At 37.6% G+C, this 21,114-nt stretch overlaps 2 protein-coding genes across 2 annotated transcripts in view; both read left to right on the plus strand.

The window, feature by feature from the left end:
* The window catches only part of LOC110015840 (CD209 antigen-like protein E), a 900,664-nt gene that overhangs the window by 745,031 nt on the left and 134,519 nt on the right, over positions 1-21,114 (plus strand). The gene's annotated exons all lie outside the window — the stretch shown is intronic.
* LOC101164572 (DEP domain-containing mTOR-interacting protein) lies at positions 10,029-13,945 on the plus strand. Its single transcript, XM_004073726.3, has 5 exons — positions 10,029-10,901; positions 11,856-12,011; positions 12,303-12,373; positions 12,515-12,619; positions 12,714-13,945. Exons 1-5 carry the CDS (start codon positions 10,883-10,885, stop codon positions 12,840-12,842), a joined length of 480 nt encoding a protein of 159 aa, XP_004073774.1. The 5' UTR covers positions 10,029-10,882; the 3' UTR covers positions 12,843-13,945.

Here is a 21,114-nt window from a genome sequence, read left to right on the forward strand (position 1 = left end):
ACAACAAAAATGGTGAGCAATATCAGAGCTATCCAGCCGTACAGTTGCTACAAGAAGATGCTAAAAACAGCAGAAACACAACTTTCATTGGAGTTGCTCTTTAACCTTGAAGTTCTGCTGTGTTTTGAGAAAGTTGGCGTATTAAAAAAACGTTTTCATGTGTATGCTTCGGTAAATGTAGGAGTCAGGTTAGTGGCAGCAAACTGCAAAGGTACTCCAAAAGGGCCTCAAACCATGATTCCACTGCCACCGTGCTCATCCAGCCTTCGCGGATCAGAGGAATCGGGGTTTGTTCCCGCATCTATGGTGTGTATGAAATAATATTGTAATGAAAAGAACTTATCTACAGTATTTGTGTATTTTTTCTAGAGATGGATGTTCAGTTAGCAGGTTATTAGCAGTTACTTTAATACTTTGCACTCACCTTAAAACTCCCGAGGTGCAGATAAGTTCTTTTATAAATGTAGTTTCAAATATTGCCCAACAAGCAGCTCAGGGACATAATACTCTCGCTTTGACTTTTTCTAAAGTGTAAATGTTTTCTTTGCTAAAAATGTTTTGAAGAAACTTGTAAAAACAAAAAAGGTATTAAAAGAAAGGAATTAAGTGCTCACAAACACAGATGTGTTGTTGGTTACTCTTAATCAGTCTTTCTGAAGAGATTTTTATGAAAAAATATTGCTGCTTAAAATTTGCTTTGCAATACAGATGAAGTCAAATTCTTGAAGATCAGAAATCGCAAGATTTGACCCAAAAATAACTGTTTTTTTCTCATTTAGTGCATAAAGTTGTGGAAATACTGTCCCACAGTGAACAAACAGGATCTTAAACAGCTTGAACCTTTTTACTGAAGTGTGCATTGTGTTTTTTTCTCTGCTAAATGTGAGATTCAGTCTCATGTTCAAAGTAGTTTGCACTGTGGGGGACAACGTTGGCTCCACTGTGGCTCTCTGTGATGAAGATCAGCCTCTAGAATGTTTTTTTTTTCCCTCTCTCTCATTTGTGACTATAAAGTAATAGCTTTGTGCTTCTTCCCACAGCACCACTTTTAAAAACACAGCGTCTCTTCTGAAAGGCTGGAAGTGACGGCCTGCGCTCTGCATGCTGGGAACATGTTGTTCACAGGGGGAGCAGGTCCTTTAGCTTTGAAAGTGATCCGTGCATCCATCTCCTCGGGTAAAATGTCCTCATCTTACAGAGACCACACACATGTATAAACAACCGCGAAAGCATGGGACATGCACACACACGGAGGAGCGACTGCACGCTAAAAGTACACAAAGATCCCTACACACGTGAACTCAGAGTACAAAACATCACAATGCCAGTTAAAGCAGTCAAACGCTTAGATTGTTATTTTTAGGCTATGGCTTTGTGCAAATTATAGATCATAAAGAGGGACACAAAGGCCAACACATGCCCCCCCCCCCGTCAGATTGTGCTCAGAAAGCTGCAGAAGAATCTGATTGGTCAGGATGCCAATCTCACCTGAGGGTATACTTGTGGCTTGGATCCTGGGAGGAAGCACATCCTTTTTCCTGGATAGAGTTTCTTTTAGAGCTCATGTGTCAAACTCAAGGCCCGCGGGCCAAATGTGGCCCTCATGTCATTTTATGTGGCCCCCAAGAGCATCAACATTTTTAATTTCTTAAAATAAAGAATAAAAATTGGTCTGCATTCATTCATATCTAGGAGAAATCGGACTAGAAATATTGGATTGGGCGACTATACATTAGGACTTAAACACTGTCCATATAACCTAACCTGACAGAATCAAATGTAAAAGGATTTATGCTAGAATAACAAGCAAACATATGTGTTCTATGCAACTGTAATTGTCAATAACTAAATGAATTGTATAACATTAAGGAGTAGTTGCATTTATTTTTATTACATTTAGTTACATGAATAAGTTATATCTGGCCCTTTTGGAAAGCCACTATGCTGATGTGATGCCCTCGGTGAAAATGAGTTTGACACCCCTGATTTAGAAACATGTAGATTTATGAATACATAGTTCTACACCTGCCAATATTAAGTCAACATCCCAAAAAGGCTGCATTTGATGTGTACATGCTAATGTATGATGGATGATGCATGGATGGATGGATGCATGGATGGATGATAGATGGATGGATGATGGATGGATGCTTCTGTAAAATGCAGATAGGCTTCTTTGCTGCTTCCACAATAGCTCCCCCTATCGGTGACAGATGGTATTAAGCTTAAAGAAGAGTGACATTTTTGTGTTACATTTTGGGGTTCTAAGTGTGACTGAATTGTGGTGACGCCTGTTGGACTGTACAGTGTTCATGTGGTTAACATATTTTATATTAAGGGCACCGCTCTTAATAATAATTAATGCATAGTTAAGAATTAATTAACTACTAAGTAAAGTATTAAGAGACACTTTTTTTGCAATACTAAGCAAGTACATATGGAAACTTCTATAAATTCTTTGTAATGCATTACACCACGGTCCGAGTGAATATCCGATTCTGATTGGCTGCTGGGTGTGCATTAAAAAGGGATAATCTACAGTGATAGTGCACGCCTAAAAAGGAAGTTCCAGTTACATAGCATAAATGTTTTGTATCACTGCGCTGGCTTCTTTAAAACAACCTTTAGCTTCATCATCTGGACAAAAACAAGCAGTATATAAAAAGTTTTGTGTTCAACTTAGAACGTTTTGTGTGCAACGTGGTGGCAGAAATATCACTCCATAGCGGTAAGAGGTGAACTTTCTCTCTGAACTGATGCTTTATTTAAACCGTCATGACCATTAGCATAGATACCGCTTTCCTTTGCGGCTGCATGACAGGTCGGTGCCGGCTAAGCGGCGTGTTGTCATGTTAATGTGATATGTGACAAATATTCCGCTTTTTGTGAAAATAGCGATCTAAACCAAAAAAATAACAAGAATAAAGAACTAAAAACTGGTTGATAATGTATTTCTTTGTTAAGGGACCACGGCAGGTTAACGGCCTTAGAAGTGTGCATTCGTGTCTGACGTTCCAGGCTTCCACGGCCTGACAGCCACAAAGACCCCGTTGTTCCATTTCTTTCTTGGAGTTTTGTTCATGGTGGACACATTATGTGGCAGTGTTACAGAGTTTTTCTGATCTTTAAGGTAAACATGAAACGTTCAGGGCCCTCTGGATAATAGAAGTCTTGTTTCAGCGTGATCTTTCATGATCTTCACTTCTTTGTTTCTACAAAAACTGTTTTGTCATGTTTATTCTCCTGTTTATTCCTGCCTTGTCACACCTAGTTTCCAAATCAGCTATTTCTGTTTTATTCCTTGTCATGTTTTTCTTTTTTTGTTTTGTTACACCTTCTTATGAGGAATCTCTGACACAGATATCCTCCAGCAACAATCACATGCAGCGACTGTGAGAGTGCTTTTCCTCCAGCAGAGGACAGCATTATCCAAACCCTAGATGAGAAGAAACGACATTTCATGGATTCTGCTGCAGTTACTGCCAAGTCCTTTATTAGTTCACCAATACTGTCAGCCAGCACTCTGTTGGATCGCATTCATTCGAAGATTGAGTTTCTTTTTTTGTGTGGAAATTCATTTCACCTCCTCTGTTTTAAAACCCTAATTTAATTTGAACCAGAATAAAAAACAAAACAAACAAAAAAAACACTTGCAGAGTTAAGTCTTTGAAACAGGTGTGAAATGATTAAACTTTAAAGAACTTCAAAAATGTTTTCTCCTGTATCTGAAGATTAAAATTTCCCCGACACCCACAGGTTTATATCTCTGTTAGCAAACATAACTGTGATAAGGTGGTATTTTTAAATCCAAGAGTCACACATTTCTACTGACTTTGACTGGAAAAAGTGCTATTTACACTGAAAAGCAAACAGTCAATCAATAATGAAACACTTAAGGCGGTATGGATTGTCCTGAACTCTATGAGGTCACTAATGGATACAATCAATGAGGCACGGTAACATTAGGTTAGCAGCTCTTAAGGTTCACGGAGACAGAAAGTTCTAGGAAAGGGTTTTTTCCAGAAAAGGTATATTTAATAAACAGAACTAGGTTAACAAGAATGGGAATATATGTGGTTGCATCCCACTTGCTGTTTTCAAGGTGACTAAAGCCTAAAAGCTGATTTCCACTGGTCCATCTGAGGTGTGTCTTATTGCAGTGACACAAAAAAACAGAACCTTCTCATTAATCAATCAGAGTGTTTCCATTACCTTCGTCATGTCTGCGGCTGACATCCGTCTCTCTCCACCGCCACGCAAGCTTTCCACAGGAGTTCCATGGAAACAGGAAACAAGTCCGGGTTTCAAAAAATAAATAAATATATATATATATATATATATAGTATATCATATTATTATATATATATTGTTATATATAATAATATATATATAATATTATATATATATATATTGTTATATATAATATTTAAAAGGCATGGATGTTTATTTTATTTTTATTAAAAATAGTACAACATAACAGCTTTTGTATGTAAAGATGTTGATGTGTGCTGGATCCCAGCCTAAAATATGCTGAATACGTTTCATTTTGCACTAGTTCATTCATTATAAATCAAATCAAACCGTATTTGTGGAGCACTTTTCGGACAGAAGTTGCTGGAAGCGCTTCAGATAAAAACATGCTCTAAATTAAAACAAATACAAAAAAAGAAAAAACTTGTAAACACATACAACCCCCACCAAAGAATAATAAAGCATAAAAGGAGACACTGACAAGATGACAAATAGAAAAAATAGGATAAACCCGGAAAGGAAACGGTTTCATCTTTTTATTGCTAACAAAACAAAATCTTGTGGATTCAAGTGAAAGAATGTAACGTGAGCAAAGTGCACTGTTTTTAAAAATATTTAAATAAAAAATAAAAAAGACTTTCTGAGAGCATACATCTGTTGGAGTTGAATTCAAGTTAATACAGGTTAACTTCCATTTTTTAGCACCGCACAGCAATACTTTTAATTGGAAAACTTGCTTTGTAGGGTCTCCATTGGTGATTAAATAATGATTTAATAATTTAAATCTGTTTATGAATTGAGGTTTTTTTTTTTAAGGAAACTGAAGGTTTTTGATTGAAGGTAATTTACCTCAGGACGTTCTATCCAGTAATTAGTCACAGACCGTTGTGTTTTCATGTTTTGTTTTCACAAATAACTGAAAGAGCAAACTAATTCTGTTATTATCAACGGAAAAACCCACCCCCCAAATTAAGAGGAAAGACTGGAAGATTTCATAAACTCTTTTTAAAGTTTGTTCCTCTCTCAACTACAAGGACAACAAAGAAAATGTGTGCTGAGTCAGCAGTCCCGCTCTGAAGGAGTCATCAGTGGCGTTCTGGAACTTTGGGGTCACTGTGACAAAGAGTCACAGTTTGATTTTAGTTGACTCTGACAGATGAAGAATTTCCAACTTTCTGCACGACGCTGACTCACAAAGCAAAGATGATAGTCATCCAAAAGTTTGCAATTATTTTGAAATGTGAAACAACAAAATGTGCATTTCCCCCCCAAAAAGAAAACAAATAATTTCACAATAGTGACTCGTTATTGCTGCAAAAATCCAGAGTTGCATTGACTGAACCCAAGTTTGGGAAAAAGCACATTTCCACCAAATAAGGCAGGAAATGAGGTCATTGAGTGATATCATTAAAAGGTTATCTGGAGCAAAACAAAGAACAGTTAAGGATCATCAGACTAAAATGAATCAATAAATAAATTAACCAAACTTGTTGTGTTTTACAAAAAGTCTTTACCATTTTTTACCCATTCAAACCAGTTGGACTCTATAACATGGCAGCAGCAACTGATAGTTTTGCTCTAATTTAACTTGTCCTCATTTTTGTTTTTTGGAGCTAAAAACATAATATGAATCTAGACAGACACACACTTTGAACACAAACATGCTAGAAAGCCCATTTTCTTGGCTTTTTTCTCTCTAACACAAATGGATGACTTCACTGAAACCGATTCTGCCAGGAAAAGCTCTGAGGAGGATCCACATGTAGAAAACGTGTTTATGGCAGAAACACAAAAAAAACCAACAACAACCAACCTAAAATATGACAAAGCTAAAATGAAAAATGGGACATACAGCAGATGACTGACACTCAAAAACTGAAAACCATGAACTGAAATAAAGTTCATTCCGAATCAGAACCAGTTTATTGTTGATCAAATAATGTCAATAAGGGAGCTAGAGACCAGGAGGTACAACAAGGAAATGAAAAGACCTCAAACGAGAGGTTTGTCATTTCATGTTTTCAGTCAGTCACACCAGCTTTATGTCAGAAATCATCCGCAGCTGTTAATGACCCCAACAGTTTCTGGTTTGCAGTTGTTCATGGTCAGGTCATGTGTTTTGTCACCTTTTTGTTTCTCCATGGATTTTGTCATGTTTGAGTTTCTGCCACCAAGCCTGGTCTCCTGCATGTTGGGTCGCACACAACCAGTAACTGACAGATCCATCCGGTACGCTCTTGATGAACACACGATTTCTATCAATCTAGACTTTTAAAACTGCAGGACCTTGTGGATTTTTACACTGCGCAACGTCTATACAGAGCCATTGGGAAATCGTTACCATTCACTATCCAAAAACAGTTCTTAGAAAATGAAGGAGGAACAAACTAAACTTCAAGATTAAACTGACAAGAACCACAAAGAAAAGTTTCTGTGTGTCGGTGTGTGGCACTAAACTCTAGAACGGCTTCAGTAATGAGCTGAAACAATGTTCAAATATTCAAAAATTCAAGAAAACGTATAAAGAAACTCTGATTTCAGGATATGAAGATAAGAGGATTTAAGGATCAACAGGTGTTTGAATAATTCCAAATCCATGTGTGAACTTGATTGTGGTGAAATAATCAAAGCTCTTTTAATTACAACCACTGAGTGTTACATTCTAATGTGTAATAATGATTACTGAAATGTTTGAATTACAATCAATCAGCTATTGATTTTGTTTACTTGACCTGCAATGTGTAGCAATAATTACCGGTTTAATGTGATCATGTGTTCTACTGATAATCAATGATTATTACATATCGGTACCGTTACTGTTTACTGAAATCATGAATGAATGTTTTCTGAAGATCATCAATCATTTTGTTACTTGAAGAGAATCTATCTGATCAGAACCGGATTTCAAAAACTGCAAAACTATCAACTAAATGAACTCAGTAGGGGTGGGATCATATAAATCGCTTCTTCTCACTCCTTTTCAAGCAATAAATCAAGCTCTACTTAACTTTAGTTAATTATCTCCATATTTAATTAAGCAAATGTGATTTAAGTGACTTTTTTGTTTTGTTTTATTTTTTGTCTTTTTAAACTATGCATTTCATCATTTCTGTTATGAGTTTGATAAATATGTGTAAATTCTTTATTGCTTTGACTACAATGCTTGAAATAAATCAAATCAAATCAAATTTAGCCTGCATCCAATCTAATGCTATCCTACAGGTCGCTAAGTCATGATAAGTGTTGCATAATATTAAAATCAATAGGTGATGTCTTTGCAAATGAATAAGAAACATTTGTCCTACATATCATTACTCTGCCGAAGACATTTTTTCATAGCAGAAAAATTCTGCTTCATTTAATCAAATGCTTTTTGTGACCTCACGTCTATGTAGCTACACCTCAGTGAAAACTGTATTTTATTTATCTGATTTGTGGAGTTTTGCAGAATAAATGCAAATAAAAATATTTCTACTTTTTTGAATTTAAAACGTAGGAAAGCTTCTATTTGCACGTCATTTTTTTTATGCGTGCGGCCAGCCCTGCACTTTTTTCCTGGCCGCACGGACCCATATGAAGGGTTAGGATTGTGGTTAGACCACCAAACGGTTCCTCAGCGCGGCTGTTTCTGCAGCTCACCGCTCCTCCAGAGGTTAGATCAAATGTGGAGAACGCTGAGTGACAGATAATTAGGGACTTTAGCTTTAAGTTAAATAAATAAATAAATAATAAATTGTTGTGGCCAACAAAATGCAACCTCGGATGCAGCAATGAGAAACATGAGTTTCCACACTTTATGTGCTGGTCGCACCTAAAAATACGCGTGAATAAAATCAGCCTTGAAAACATTGAAATGTTATTTTTGTTCCTTTTAATTCTGCTTGTTCATGACATTGAATCTTCTCCTCAGGGCTGCAGAAATGTTCACTTAAGTTCTTTTGTCAGCCATCTTTTTTGGATGACCGACTTTGCATACTATTCAGTACAAATATTTAGAATAAATGCTTCAACAACCAGAGTAAAATACTTTGCTACTCCTTTCTCATAACATGACTTAAAAGTTGTCACAAGCATATTGGTTACCAGCTGATAAATGAAAATAATAATAATAATAATAATCTTAGGGAGATCATTGGTTCATTTTAAAATAATCTGTCTTTCAGGTTCTTTTCTTTCCCAAACTAAATTATTTTTTTACATTTTAAAACACAGTATTTTTGTTGCAGCAGGCTTGTAAACGAGGAAGACTGTTCAGTCAAACTGAATATTCCTCCCTAGAAACCATCAAGAAAGTGAAAACGTGAAAAGATTCTGACGAACGGTTGCCAGCTAATACAACTGTCTGCCTATTTAAGGGAGTATGGATTCAAATTGATAAAAAAATAGATTTAGGAATGCTGCTGCAACCTTCAGAATCAGAAGTACTTATTGATCCCACACGTGAGAAATTTGTGCGTCACCGTAGCAGTAAACATAAGAGAAAATACTATAATATAAGAATAATTAAAAAACAAAAATGTAGCAGAAATGTAATAATAATAAGGCGGTATAAATGAAAGATTATTTACAAACAGGTAACAATGTGCAAAAGTCATCTTTACACCTTGTGGAATGTTGACTTTTTGTTTTGATCCATTAGCAGCAAATTCTCCAGATCAAATCTGTTCATAAGAATCAAATTATTCACTGTTAAAATGGAATATTTATGAGTGCACTGAAGACTAAATAAATCAGGTTTAAAAAAAGTTGTCATACAGTATCTTTTATTTCAGTTTACTTTAGTTTATCGCAATTTTCGTTTTTTTGTTGTAACCCTTTATTGATTACTTTATTTCTATTTTTTAATTATTATTTTTCTAGTTTCCAGCAGTGACTCGGTTGTATGAACACATTCCTCAGTGTTCATTTTTATCTACCATAGATCCACAATGCTTTAACCCTTGTGCTATCCTAGGCACTTGAACATTGGGAGTGGGGTCATCTAGACCCACTAGACAGAGCTCTGAACCTTTTTTCTTCAATGATTTGTGATCTTCACTGGTGTCCATGGGTTACATGAAATCTTTCCACCTTTATCCACCTTTGTCATGGTAGGGAGAACACTTCAATGGAAAGGGGGGGTCATCTAAGATAGCACAAGGGTTAAGAATGAGGGTTTCAATTTTCTTTAAAAAATGTCAACAAATTCCATGAAATCAGCTGAACCATCAACACGGATCCATAGTTGTATGATGTCGTGTGATGGCGTACGCCAGCCTCCCAATGATTAGGTCAGAACTGTTTGTCCATGCATCTGGGGGCCCTTATCTTCCCTTTGAGAAGTCTTTGACTGGGATCTGTTCCTGAGAGGAATGTTCCCACAGCAGACAGGCTGGAATGCCGATCAATGGGAGCCATGTTTACTCTGTCTGCAACTCGTGTTGCTGCTGTTGTTGTTGTTGTCGTCTGGTGTGGACAACACATCGCTTTCATTCCCCGCCACGTTGTCCAGATGACTCAGCGGCCGGCTCTTTTCTGAACCCATGTCACCAGCCCCCCCCCCCCCCCCCCCCCCCCCCCCCCCCCCTTCTTCTACATATTCACTTCAATAACAAAGAACATTAATTACTCAACTTAAATGCTTTATTTAGGAATTATTTGAGAAATAAATAGGAACATTTAAAAAAAATTGTTTTTATTTTAATAGAAATTTACATTTCTTATAAATTAATATTTAATTAATTAATTAATTAATTAATTAATTAACTAATTAATTATTTCAATTGGTGAAGGAAATGCGTTCTTCTTCTTTTTAACAACAAAATAGATTCCTCAGTGTGTTTTATTGTCAAATAAAAAATCCATGCTTTGTGTAAATCTGAACTTGATAAGAACATTTAATAATACTTTCTTCTTTTTTAAAGTGTCAAATTTTAATCTAAATAGAAATTTACATTCCTTGTAAATATTTCAAGTGGTGACTGAGAAGCACTCTTGTTCCTGCAGACCAACTGCATAAGATGGACAGAAATCTCCACACCTTTTTTTCTTGTGTTCCCATTCCCCCCTCAGCCATGAGAGCAGATTTCTTTTCCCTCCTCCAATCGGCATAGCAACCAGGCTGAAGCTCCAGTTCACGTCCAGAAAGCGATTCTCCTGCAGCCTTCAGACATTCTTGCTGCTTCAATCCTGGTTTTTCACTTTTCTCCAACGTAATTCGCCTTTTTTTTCTCAACCCATCCATGTCCATCCTCTGAACAGTAAAAACATAAAGTGGCTTGAGTTCAAACTAGATCATATGAATCATAATTTACATTCTAAGCTTATTATTTCCACTGTGAGCTGTTTAAAAATGGATTTTCCATCAGAAGGAAAGCCACTTCTGTGACTGTGTCACAGTGAAAATCTACATCCCAGGTAACTCCCCCCTCCTTTTGGCTGAAGGTGGGTTTGTTTGTCCAGGGGTTTAATATTTAGCCACAAGTATTTGGTTTTACAACCAGTCAGCCGGCATCTCTTTCAGATGTGTAAACACGTAGGGCTTTAACTGGACCTGCTCAGGGGAACTCGCCGCTCACTCCATCAGTGATTTGCAAATGTGAGCTAAAGGTTTTCCAACAACGGAGTAAAAAAATAAAAAAAATAAAAAAATATGGGACCTTGTACAGCAGGTGAGAAACTTTTGCTACTAGAATTCAAATGTGCACGTTTATTTTTAGAAGAATTCTTGAGATAAGAGTCACTTATGTTTACTTTGATTCATCTGATATTAATTTTATTCAAGCTTCTATGCTTTTCAAACAAGACTATATTATTTTAATACATTTTAAAACATCAACGTGATTCTTTTAACATCCCTGCTCAATATTTTTATAGACTTAAAAAAAAGAAAGTTAACTCATCCTATTTTTATGGGATTTAAAGGTTTAATCCCACCCTTCTCTGGATTCTTTTTCTTCTTTGCTGCTAAAAAAATGTGAAACAAAATTTTATTTTTGCTTTGCAAAAGGATGAAGATATTTGGATTAACCTTTCATTTCTACTGAATGTAGGAAAAAGAAACTACCGGTAGGTAGCAGGGAAAGCAATGCTTCAGTCAAGGCAGTAAAAACAAAAGACTAACAAAGTGTTTACCTCCAAAGAGGAAAATGTTTGGTCAATGATTAAACGGGATGTTATTAGCAAATGAGGTTTTTAATAAAAAGGCAAACGTAACGTTTTGTTTCACCATACGTGCATGTTTGGTCGGGTTCCTGTTCTGTGAGCTTCTTTGAATAAAACAAGAACATTCTGCATATTGAACATTTAAAGGATGATCATCATGTTGAGATTTTTTTGAAGTTTCTATTGCTTCAGTTTTTTATTCACCTTGTGTCAAGTATTTCTTTTTCATCATTTGTGATGAAAAAATCTGCACATTTTGGGAAAAAAACAAACAAAAGAAAGATTCATTTAAAAAAAGAGCATAACTGAAGAGCTATGAACAAATTTAATGATTTTGCAACCTTTATAGGCATTACTTGTACCAAAACATTCAGGCCGTTCTTATTTATTTTCTTATACAAAACTAAAAATCCAGGCCTTCTTCCTTCGCAGAATGACATTCATGTCTTTTCTTCCTTCAGCGGTCAACGGCTCGAAGGACAAGAAAGCCCCAGAGAGCTGTGGGGGCCCAGCCAGACCTCGGCTGAGAAGCAGCAGCGATGGAAGCATCTGGACCAGGAGACCCGTTGGTGCACACGGCTGCTCCTCCTGCTTGGTGCTGTCCAACCCCAAATCAGGTGAGCAGGGGGGAAGGCAGGAGCCCAGTTTAAAGCCATGTTTTCACAGGTTATTGTGCTAAAAATACAACATAGCTGTGTTTGGGAAAAGATTTACAAAATGCAAAAAAATACATTTTTTTATGTAAAAGTATTAAAAACTGGTATCTTCCTGTTTAACTTTAGTTCAGATAAGAAAAATCTATGAAACAAAAACTATTTTATTTCTATTATTATTTGTATGGTTGACTCAATTTATTGAGTTAAAAGATGATTAATCATTTAAAACCAAATTTTGATTTTTCTGTTCAGTTCTGAAAAGACCAGTGAGCACGGAGGAGCTGCAGACACCAGGAGGCCCCTACATGAAGAAAACCTTCACAGTACGTCAGAAAGGACGACATTTCACACAAATCATGGAAAAATAGTCCACTGTGTGTGACGCTTTCAGGGTCTCTTTCCGTAAATATGTTCCTATTAAAAGTGCTTCACATGACGTCTGACCAGCTGCCGTGTGCCTGCAGATTGTAGGGGATGCAGTGGGTTGGGGGTTTGTGGTCCGAGGAGCCCGGCCGTGTTACGTCCAGGCCGTGGAGCCCTGTGGCCCTGCGGCTGCTGCAGGAATGAAGGTAGGGATTTGTTTTTTTATTTTTTTTATCCCCCTCTGACTTCCATACGTCTGGGGTGTCACCTTTGGCACCTGCGTGTGCTCCTGAACTGCAGGTTCGCCAGTTTGTGGTGTCAGTTAACGGCCTGAACGTTCTAGACATGGATTACCGCACCGTCAGCCACCTGATCCTGACAGGGCCCAGGACGGTGGTGATGGAGGTGATGGAGGAGACGGACAACTGAGGAAGGGATGCAGACGGCAGCAGAGTCAAATCTGTGACTGACGCACTGGAGGTGATGCCAAAAGTCCACCTTTTTTTTTTAAATCCCCCCCTTTTCCCTTCATTTGCAGGGTCAAGGAGACCTGACTCACCTGAGAGTCTGTTCATTCTTTTTTTTTTTTTTTCTGAATCTGGACTCAGTAACTCCATTCAGAGGCAGACCTCAACTTTGCTAACATTTCGTTATTTCGCTGATGTCATCCAGTGACATCAGAGAGCCTTCCGCTCTCAGCTGCACAAACACAACCATTACCTGAGAATTCACACACGGCCGCACACGCGTCCAAAAGCACACATCCTTCTAGCTCCACCTCCTTTTCTTGCGTTTACCTTTCCATCCACTCCTGCCTTGTTCCTGGAAAAGACGTGCGGCGGTGGGGAAAGAGCATTATTTATGTAAGCAGGGTTTTATTTTAAAACTGGGCTTTTTTTTGTACATTTTGTTTGTTTTAAGATGTAGCTTTCTTTTTTTTCTGTAAAATATGCATCCTTTGTGGTCAGTAATGTTTTTACTCTTCTGTTTGGGTAAAAATATACATTTAAATGCTCATTTTTCATTAAAAAGCAGATCATTACTCACATTTTAAGGGGACTCTTGGTGTGAAGCATCATCCAGATGCTTTGCATTTGTTGCATTTGTACCAGTGACACTTTTTTTCTGATGCAGAAAGGTTACATAAGGTCTGTAGTGAGCAATTGTGCACATTGTTTTATGCAGACAGGTCCTAAAATTATTTGCACTTCTTCTCTGCGAAAATTTTAAGACACTTGCAAAAATACTTTAAATTCAACAAACTATAAAACAACTAAAGATAACTAAATTAAAAAATGTGAAATTAAATAGGAGAATCAAAGCAAATTTTATTGAATTTAATGTTTAATGTATGTTTTATTTCCCGTCCTGAAATTTTTCATTTTGTATGAGTTCTCCTTTTGTAAAGTCATTTTTCAAAGCTAACTTTAAATTATACATCTTTAAAACTGTTTACTTGAAAAGTTTGTCCATTTGTCAGACTAAACTTTCATTAATTGTGTAAAAAAAATAAATAAATGACTCCTCGATTATCTCCTCGGTCATCTTCTTTTTTTTTTTTTTAAAGACACTGACAGATGTTCACGAGTTTCTGGAAAAGCGGTTAAAGTTCAGAGTCAGTTAAAGTGTAAAATAACTCAAGCCTGCAGTTCCATGACATAACCTGACCCAGGTCTGACATGATCTGCCAGAGAGGCTAAACGCAGGTGAGGGTTAATACTGCAGGCGACAGAACCACTTAACATTCAGGAGGGGGGGTGGGGGTGATGACAAAACAGCCCAGTTCTGTTCAGTTCTCCCACAGAAGCTGCTGTTCTTCCATTTGACCAGGTGGGGGCAGCACCTGTGCAGAATGAGAAGCTGCGGCTGCTGCAGGCTGTTCACCACATGTCTGTCAGAGTTCAGACACAGAAGTGAAACCATGAAAGACTGAAAAGACAAAAGGTAGATCGGAAAGCTGGTTGGTTATCTCGGACATGGATGCAAACCTCTCATCTGAGTGACTGCTGCTGTAACTCAGACTTATTAGATGACTGACAGAATTCAGTTGACATTTTTTTTTTGGATGTTTGACTGCTAAAATCTGAATTATTACACACTGTAAACACATTTTGTTATTAGCAAAACACGTGTAAAAGACTCGTCTTTCTTCGGTAACTTGTAAAGAATGAGTCATTATTGGGATTCCCGTCTGTCAGTGGAGAATCCCCCACGGTGGTTGATGGTTGTTAGGCAGCTAATGCAAAAGGGTCAAAGGGTTCACGAGTATTAAACCTCTGCAGGAGGAAATGAGGAGAAATCAGAAGAGCAGATGGATAAGCTGTAGAAACTCAGTGTTGTCACACAGAAAGGATAAATGTTTGCAGCTTTTTTGTTCTGTTGATCCACTCCACGGATGGATGTGAAGTGTTCTTTCACACGCTGTGGTTGCTGGGGCTCCAGTGTCTTAATCACCATCAATCTTTTGGAAAAAGTGAAAAAGTAGGACAGCAGAGCTTCATACATGAGGTTTTTTTTCTCCCCTCCCCAGAATTTTCCAGGTGACTGGCTTCATCTCTGAACCTGTGGAGTCACAGTCAGCTCAGGCTCAGAATAGTGGAAATTAGGGTGAGATTTGTCTACCAGGTTGCACGACTTCACACTTTTTTATAAACTAAAATGCAAATCTCAAGGGGTTGCTGGATGTCCATTGAGCAATTTCAGACTGCTGCTGCAGCAAAAGACGTGAGAAAGCATTGCAAAGGGGTGAAAGGCACACATAGTCTGTCTCTGCAGATAGATTTTTTAGGTTTATTCTCAGCTCCACGTATTATCCCTTTTTTTTTTTACTGTGCATTTGTTTTTCTCTTTGCCTGAATGCACCTTCATTGTTTTCCAAAAAAAGAAATGTGTTGTTTTTCTTCTAAAAACATGTTTTAGACAAACCTGTCCTGATTTTTCTGGTAAAAATTACAATAGAAAATTGTGAGGATAATAATTCCTGATGCCTTCAATCTGATGGAAATTATCTGGGTTCTCCATGGGTTGTCCTAAAAAGAAAAAAAAAAGCATTGGCTTTGATGTATTATTGATTTGGTTTAATAAATTCAGTGTTGTAATGAAGAGGAAATGCAAATGGAAGGGCAGGCGAAGGTCAACGGCGAACTTTTAAGCCTTGACACAGCTGAGACATCAACATGCAAATGAGCCATGGAGGCTTCTTCATTCTTTTTTTCTCCCCCTTTCATGTAATTTGGGAAGGGATTTTATTTTGTAGTAACACGCCATACCGTATGTGTTTGATTTGTTGAGGATTCCTAAAAAAATACGCAGAAATACTGACATGAGAAGGATTTGGAAATGGATAAACTATAGAAATTGACATTTTGGCTCAAACAGCTAGAATTCATAAGAAAGAATCAATCTTTCATAAAAAGTACATTTGCTTTATGTCCGCTTCAGTGCCAGTTAGCAATATTATGGAGCAGAGTTGGAATGGAATACAAACCAGTGAATACTGTGTGGTATCTTCTCACGCTTCACACGGTTCTCACGCTGCTCCCACTTCATGGAACAGACTGCAGAAAACCTCCCTGAACTTATCTCTGTAAATGATTTTAAAGCCAGACTGAGAGCACTTGAGGTCAACTCCTTTAAATGTAACTGTTTTTATAATTGAAATTGTAATTTTATTTGTTGTCTGTGTTTGTAACTTTTTGCTGCCTCTTGGCCAGGACTCCCTTGTAAAAGAGGTTTTTAATCTCAATGGGACTTTTCTGGTTAAATAAAGGTTAAATAAAAAAAATAAAATAAAAAATCTAGTAAATCATAACTACCTGTTGCATGAAATGACAGTGATGTCACAGGCTCTCTGACCCAATAGGAAGTTAAGAATGGTTAAAGAGAACACTTTGTTTATGTTGCATGGCTGTTAAAGTACCAGTCCAATCATCTTTTTTTATCTATTTTAAAATGATTCCCAGTGTCTTTTAATAATTATAATAACAATAGCTTGTGGGCTTCCCAGCACATTTTCTGTCCCATCACCGTATATTTCTGTCTGCTACTGATTCACAATGATTTGATAAAAGAAATACTCCGAAATGTACTTTGAAGGTTTATTTTCTTGATGCATGTCCTCCGTCATCAGAGGAATGCCACGAGAGAACGTGTTAAAAACACCATTTCCATCAGAGTGGGTCTTGCAGATCACATGCTATCTACACGGAATGGATTGCATGAAAAGTAGAACTGCCAAGGCTCATTCAGAGAAAGACGGTAATTCTGTGTGTAGCATGAGGAGAACTCAAGCAGGAAACTACACAAACTCACTGTAGACATTTCATACTCATTAAAAATGCAAACAGAGAAATACTCGACTGTTTCAAACAAAATAAAATATGTTTAATAAATGATATATCTTGCGCACACAACATGTTTCTAAACTGTGCCGGAAACTCATGACTTCTCTGCTGCCTCTAAATGGTAGAAATGACTGATAAAACTGGATCTGCATACTACTCAGAAGTTAAGAAAGACATTAAAACTGTGATATTAAACAAAAGTCAATTCATACCTGGTTCAATTTATTTGGTGTAGCCAATAGTCTAAATGTCATGTTTTGTTTACAGGCTTACAGGAAATGAAACGGTTAACTTCATGCTTTGATTGACTGAAGAATGTAACTTTGTGAAATTATATTTTACATTTTACTAGTAACAGAAGCCTGACAATGAAATAGTTCCACAAACAATAAAACTATAATGCTTAAGCAATATAAGAGAGGACAATCAGCAGAAAGATTCAACAACACGAAGAAATTCACAATTTTTCTGAGATTTGTTTTTTGTGCTGCTTTCACCAAACTTGGATTTTAAAATACTTGAGTGGAATTTTACATTTTTTATCTCACTAAAGCATTTCAGTGGCAGCACCGGGAAATGTACACTTTTGGGAGCATTGGAGGTGAAGTTACTATTTTTCTGAGATACATGGACGAACAGTTGGTTATTTATCCGTCTATTTTGTATTTCCAGATTGTTCTGATTAAGGTTAGAGGGGCTGCTGGAGTCTACCTGAGTTCAGGTGATGGTGGGACGCACCCTGAACAGGTCTCCATACTGTTGCAGGGTTTTGCACACAGACAAACATTCCCACTCATCCACGTGAGAGAAGGAGAATCTCCAATTAAATGCATTGAACATGTTTCTGGGACGCGTGAGGAAGCCAAAACCCTCGGAGAAAAAGCACACGGAGAACATGCAAACTCTACATGGAAAGGACCATCTGGCAGGAATCATTTATTCCAATTTTTGATTATTTCATAACATGGATGCAAGGAAACCGAAACTGCACGTTCTGTGACTCTTTCTAGATTTAAGTTCAGTCATTTTAAACTTTTAAAATGTAGTTCAGCTGCCAAATTTCTAATCTATAAATATATAAATGAAGCCTAAGCTTACTTCACAAGCGAAAAAGTCTGATTAAAAATCGGATTAAAGCATCTATATACCCGGCCCTGCACCAGCTGCTTCATGCCCCTCACTCTACCCCTCTGCCCCCTGCCACCCCTAAAAGTCTTCCTGTTAGTTGTATCTCCATAGCAACCGTTGTGTTTTTGGGTCACTTGGTGATGACGTACAGGTTTATATCATTTTCAGAGGAATCAGCTAAAAAAATGTGGCGGAGAAAATAAAATTAGCTAAAGTACATTTTTGGATTTCCTCGGCAACTGATATTTTCATATTGTATGACATATCGTTTGTTTCAGCTCAAACCAACAACTAATGTCTCAAATTTTAACAATATTCTGGTAAGAAAATATGCCAGCAATAGTCAAAGTCGCCACGTAAACGCCGTACAACATCTACAACTTGTGATTTCAGGATTCGGTTCTCAGTAGCTTCCTCAGGATGCTCGAGGAGTTTGAAGGCGATTGATCAAAAACTCTGGGAGGACTTTAAATTTAAAGTGGAAAGGTGATTATAATTTTGGTGGTGGGGGGGTTAAGATTGGTGGTCAAAGGTCAATGAGACTTGGTTGTGGTTGTTGACTTAATCTCGGGGTGTGTGTGTTGGATTTCATGAAGAATGCTTAAATAAAAATGTTCTTTCCGCTATCGAGTTTAAATGTGAAAACCACCTAATCAGCCAGAGAGGTCCTGAAGCCATCCCATAATAATTTCACAACTTCCTGTGGGTATCTCAGATGTGTGTGTTTTAGGTTCGTTACTTGATTTAGCTATTTTTGTCTGGTTTTGCGTATGCGGCAGAGGTGACATTTTTGCACAAAAGGCGCAGTAAAAAAAAGAAGGATTGCAAACCGAATCTTGTCCCTGCAGTCCTGTTATTTAAAAAAACAAGCTGTCATTCTTGTTTTATATGCCTTTAAAACACTATCTAGCTTAAAAACACATCAATATTTGCAGTTCAGTTTCTGTGTGTGTGTTTTAGACTGAAACAGAGTAAAGTTTCAAACTTCTTCTGGTCTGATCCCAGAACCCAATCAGCCAATGAGCTGCACGCATTCAGTCACATGGTTGGGAGACAGAAAAGAAGAAAACTTTTAAAATGGAACTGTAAAACAGACGTACATTACTGTCATCTCTTTTTTTCTGACGAGGTTTTCTCCCTTCACCTCATGGAAGCGTCTCCTCCATTCAATGGGCCACAGGCTGTAATTATCTCCCATTCACTTACAATCAAGGCTTGATGTGGGGCTGCATCTCAGCAGGTGCAAAAGCGCATTTTTTTTTAAATCCTGCAAAAATAAATATCCTTTAATCGGGTTCCCTGGTTTAGCATCCGTGAATTCATATCACAAACCACCGCTTTGGCTCTGTTGGTGCTCAGGCCTCAGCTTGCTTAACATCAGTCTGCCATTAGGCGGAGATGCTGGCACGATAAAGTAATCAATAATTCCCAAAGCAGCAAACAACAAACATGTTTTGCAGAGAGTGAATTCAGATGAGGTCTGGTAATTAGCTAGTTTTTTGTAAATGCTGGTTAATTAGTTTGAATTTAAATCTCTTCTGTGACTTAATCAAGTCTAGTTTTTTCATCATTTTACATTTCACTTCACAAAGGTTCTGCAAAGTTAAGATTTGTAGACTTTTACTCATAAATTTTCAGTTATTGGTTTCAGCATCAGGTTTTGAAGCCTGTCTTGACCTCGGCTGACCCCCCCGGGAGGCTGTAAATCCACACAGTTTGGACACGACCTCCCGTAAGAAAAAGTTGCAAAAGAATTTTGGCTCATTCACGACTACAGTTTGGGAGCTGCAAAACGCACCATCTAAAGGGAGCATCCGCGGTTTTCCTGTTAAATATTTATGCCTATGATAATGCAGGAGGCTTCAGAGACCTCGATTTCGCCTGTTAAAGGCTACACGCTCGGCAAACAAACCCGTAACAACTGAGGCACGGGGAGACTTAACCCTCACCCTTTGCAGACACACAGGACCAATTATTCATTCAAGGCATGACGCCATCCTGAAGATAAAGACACTTGCACGTCCGGAGCTGCAGCTCTCTGACTGCCATTTTGCTTTAGGAAAATATCAGAAAGAATTCAAGCCCTGTAATGATGAATGGCACCGGATGAAGAGCTGAAAATCGGTTCTATCCAGCTTAGAAGATGCAAAAGTGGCTTGCAAATACAGAAAACAAGGGGAAATCATTGCTAAGCCACTTTGAACAACTGTTTGTTTACCTTTTTTAACACTTTTTTTTATAATACTCACAATTTGGGCTCTGCCCACCAGCTCAGAGCTAAAAGGGCCACGTTTTTAAGGGCCTCTGGTGGCTCTCAGAGCAAATATGGCCAGGGGTCACCGAAATCCACACAAAGCCCCTGCAGCCGCTCAAAGCCGCCCGCCGTTCCAACGCATTTTTCTGCTGCCTCGCCTTGCATGAAGCAGGTAAAAAGGAATGAATAGCTGCAGGGCTGGACAGTGAATGAAGCAGGAAACACCCATCGGACCCACTGCAAGTCTAAACTCAGAAACACAGCGGAGCACTAAGCTGACTGAGGAGAGAACAGCTTCTGAGGAAGCAACGCCAGTCTGGCTTCAGAGTAAGACAAGAGTGGAGCTCACTTTCTGACTGTAAAGGTTCACTTTAGTAAATCTGTGCAGGAATGAGTAACTGAAAACCAGTGGCCCTTCCATTCATAGCCAAGAGCTGATTTTATTCACAACTAAACAATAAAAAAAACATTATTTTTTTAACAATATTGTTTTTAGCATTTTGTCTTTTACTGTTTAAAAGGCAAACGTCCCACAACTTTTATACATTTTAGGGCTTACTGCATAACTTCACAACTTCTGATTTCCCATGGAAATTAATACAGATGTGTTCAACATAACAAAAAGTTAATTTAGCTAAATTCAAATAATTAACTTTTAATTACTGAAACCAACATCGATTGGATAAGACAAAAAATGTGGCAGAAAAAACAAACAAATGTTTCTTTTACTACAAGTGAATTATGGGTATTTTTCATTGCATTTTTATAGTAAACCAATACAATTCAGTGACTTACTTCAGCTGCAGGGATTTCCTAAAAATGTGATTTAAATGAAGACTGCAGTTGTATTGTTGGTTTAGAATCATCACAAAACAGTTAATCAAATCAAATCAAACATTATTTGCATGAAGATTGCTTTTATAATTCTTTTCAAGCATTTCAAAGTACTGTACAATTCAAAACAATCAGACAAACA

This window comes from Oryzias latipes, chromosome 11 (assembly GCF_002234675.1).
Source record: "Oryzias latipes chromosome 11, ASM223467v1".
In the NCBI taxonomy this organism is placed as follows: Eukaryota; Metazoa; Chordata; class Actinopteri; order Beloniformes; family Adrianichthyidae; genus Oryzias; species Oryzias latipes.

Bases quoted from the DNA above. Each gene is read 5' to 3' on its own strand.
- LOC101164572 (XM_004073726.3), top strand. The intron at 12,012-12,302 runs GTGAGCAGGGGG...TTTTCTGTTCAG, and splicing joins GCTGTCCAACCCCAAATCAG to TTCTGAAAAGACCAGTGAGC. The intron at 12,620-12,713 runs GTAGGGATTTGT...CCTGAACTGCAG, and splicing joins CGGCTGCTGCAGGAATGAAG to GTTCGCCAGTTTGTGGTGTC.